The sequence below is a fragment of the Cystoisospora suis genome (assembly GCF_002600585.1).
Source record: "Cystoisospora suis strain Wien I chromosome Unknown contig_5779, whole genome shotgun sequence".
Taxonomy (NCBI): domain Eukaryota; phylum Apicomplexa; class Conoidasida; order Eucoccidiorida; family Sarcocystidae; genus Cystoisospora; species Cystoisospora suis.
Genome location: NW_027158569.1, coordinates 1 through 3,060, shown reverse-complemented (window position 1 = coordinate 3,060; position 3,060 = coordinate 1). Strand labels below are relative to the sequence as shown.

General features: G+C 50.2%; 1 protein-coding gene across 1 annotated transcript; it reads left to right on the top strand.

Moving 5' to 3' along the window:
* On the top strand, positions 1-3,060 carry CSUI_009569 (ribonucleoside-diphosphate reductase large chain; the record flags this gene model as incomplete). Its single annotated transcript, XM_068069683.1, has 4 exons — positions 1-913; positions 1,402-1,524; positions 2,158-2,296; positions 3,016-3,060. Coding segments are annotated over exons 1-4 (764 nt in total), but the record flags the coding sequence as incomplete, so codon positions are not given.

Here is a 3,060-nt window from a genome sequence, read left to right as displayed (position 1 = left end):
CTTGTCAGTGAACTCATCTCTTAAATGAAGGTCTCTGTGTCGCCATTTTTTCAGGTTTTACTGCAATTTTACGAGTGTGCCATTAGTCCTGCAATTTGTCAACTGCGCCGGGTTCGAGTTTGACTGTCTGCTGTCTCTGTTGGCTCTCTTGGATTAAAGCACATCGCATCAATTTCTTTTGTGCGGCCTAGTTTTCTTCACTGCCTCCTTTCTGTTTGTCCGAATTTCACGTCTACGGCTTTCTCGGTGTATCTTTTTCTTGCTAGTCTGGCTCGTAGGACGCACTGGCCTTGATCCAGGACTGCTTTTCTTTTTGGCAACGGGTCGATTTCCAAGTCTTGTCTCTTTTCCTTGCGGCGTTTCGCGTAGGCCTTTGCCTTACTCTGAAGCGTTGCTGGCTTGCTGATTTTTTCTTTCGCGCCTCCCCGACTGCATCAACCGCACCGGATTTCTATCATGCCGGAGCGACCCTCTGGCTTAAGTGGACCGGCCGAGCCGTGTCAGAGGGATGTTTCTTTTTCACCGTTCTCACCCAGCTTGCAAGTTTGTCCGTCTCCGCAGAACAGCGATCTGATAGTCTCTGCGACCAAAAAGGTCGATGAACCAGTCGGACTTCAGCACGCCAGCAAGCAGCTGGCTGAGTGCTTGTGGTCACAGAACCACAGTCGTTGCTCCACTTCTCCTTTATCTTCCCTCTCATCGATGGTTGCTTCTCAGCCAGCGATGTATGTCGTCAACCGTAGAGGAGAAAAGGAGCCTGTCTCCTTTGACCAGATTCTGCGGCGGGTCTCCCGGCTTGCATACGGCCTGCACCCACTCGTCGATCCTGCGAGAGTTACTCAAGCTGTGATCAACGGCATGTATGCGGGCATCAAAACTAGTGAACTCGATGAGCTTGCTGCGCAAACTAGCGGTGAGGAGATAACCACTTCAAGTGATGTTAGCGTCGTTTTCCTCGCAGGTCTGATACATGGACACATTCTGCGTATACATGCCTCGGCGTTCACTCGAAGAAATCCATGCAACAGGGTTCGTTCATGCAAGCGTGTTCACCTGGACGTTGTGTACAAGTCTATTCACTTGTAGGTACGTACGCTCATGGAGAGGGCGCCGGTGTGTATATGAGTTTGCCTGGATCTCGCAGTTGTGAAGGACCACACTCCCGTTGACCCTCTGCATATCTTTGCGATGCGTTCGGCCTAAAGATGGGCATGCGTCCGAGTCCAGGTATGGACACCCGCATGCTTGCTTCTTTTTCTTAGTCAAGTGCGAGTGTGTTTTCTGTTACGTTGCGGGCATCTGTACCATTCTGTGTGTCTGGTGGAGCTCCAAAGATTTGACACTCTCTAGGTGCCGGATTATAGTATTCATCCGTCACTACTATGAAACCTTTCCTTTCAGCGTATATGGCGGCGTCTCATCCAGACTTTTCGAAATTGGCGGCGCGTATCGCCATTGATAATCTTCACAAAAACACCAGCGGCGACTTTGTGTGTGTAATGCGCCAGCTCAATTCATACATAGGTAAGAGAAAAAAACTGCTGCGTGTCGGTTCGCGCCTACTTGACACCTGTCTATGCGTACGCCATCTGCGAGTGGGAGAACACCTGTTTTCTTAGTTACACGTCAGTCGCGGTGTTTCGTGGTGCTCACGTGAATGCTTTTCTCGAGCCAGCTGCCATGAACGTTGGCCCATACATTCTCCGTCCTCTACGTTTACAGGCGTTCTTCGTAGGGTCCGCTCGGCCGGTGTCGTTTTGTAGAACTCATCGTCACGTTGCTTCTTCAGTTTTCTTCACGGAGACTGTCTTTCCATACATATGCAGCGGGGACGTTACTTAGCCGTGTGTGAACATCTCGGGTTGTCCGGGTCTTACAGGTATACGTCCTGCACACCTGGGCATATCACCGCTATAGTAGGTGCCTGGCTGCTGTCCGCTTTGTCAAGGTATTCTTCCAAGGTGGCATTTCAGCCGGCTCATCCAGTGACTTCTTGCTGTTCATGTAAGCGCGTGTCTTCGGGGATTCCCGCGAACCTCATACATAGTGAACTCGTTCCATAGAGCCTAAACCACTTGTTCGTTGTTCAAGGCTCTGGCATTTGTCCGCTTGGTTTCATTTAAACCAGTAAGACTTCCGCTGTTTGTGCTGGTGTAGACAAGTGGGGGAGAGACGCAAAGCTCGTAAGTGATGAAGTTTTCGAGTTTGTGGAAGCGCACGCCAGGGAGCTCAATGCGGCGATCGACTACTCTCGGGACTTCGATTACGACTACTTCGGTTTCAAAACGCTGGAACGGTAGGTCGTACACCTGCGTCTAGCTTTTAGATAGTCTGTGGCATCGAGACGACGTCTGCAGTGCGTGGTGACGTGTGTGGGACGGGGGCTCATTGCATTGGCATCTGTCCAAGTCTCCCTCTTTTTTCTTCGGTTTCACTGAACGTACCTGTGGGAAACGAGCATGAAGTATTGGGTCCATTTTGGAAACCTCAGGTGGGTCACAGTCTGTTTTTTTTTTCTGAACAGACATGGCAAGACATTGAGGGAACTTTTTTTCTGTTCTGCAGTGTCAGGTCTGCTGGTCGTGTGTCTGTGCAGGGGCCCCGTACCTTACACATCCACATGCGTATCTCGCGCCTTCGTGTCCGATAATCTAACTTCTTGCGTATAGACCTACTTCCTGTTGTGGCCTTCAGCGGGTGTATAGACAAAATGTGATGGGGTCTCACGCGTTCTCGAAGAAACTCATCTAGCCAGCCTGAAGGTCGGGACTCGAAAAGCACGCTCCTGGATGCGTATCTTCTCCTGTATGCGTATCGTCTTAGGTTGGCAGACTGAGGTGGTCAATCAGAGACACAGGAGTTTTACGAACATTCCAGTTCTGGGCGTGCGGCTGTATCTGTATGTCTTCACTTTTGTTACGGATTGTAAATATATTTGGACACGAGAGGATCTGGTTTCTGCCATAGCATCTGGCGAGTTCTCTTTCTGTACGGGAATTGCTCTTTGCTGCTTAGGTCTTACCTGTTGAAAGTACATGATCGCATTGTCGAGAGACCCCA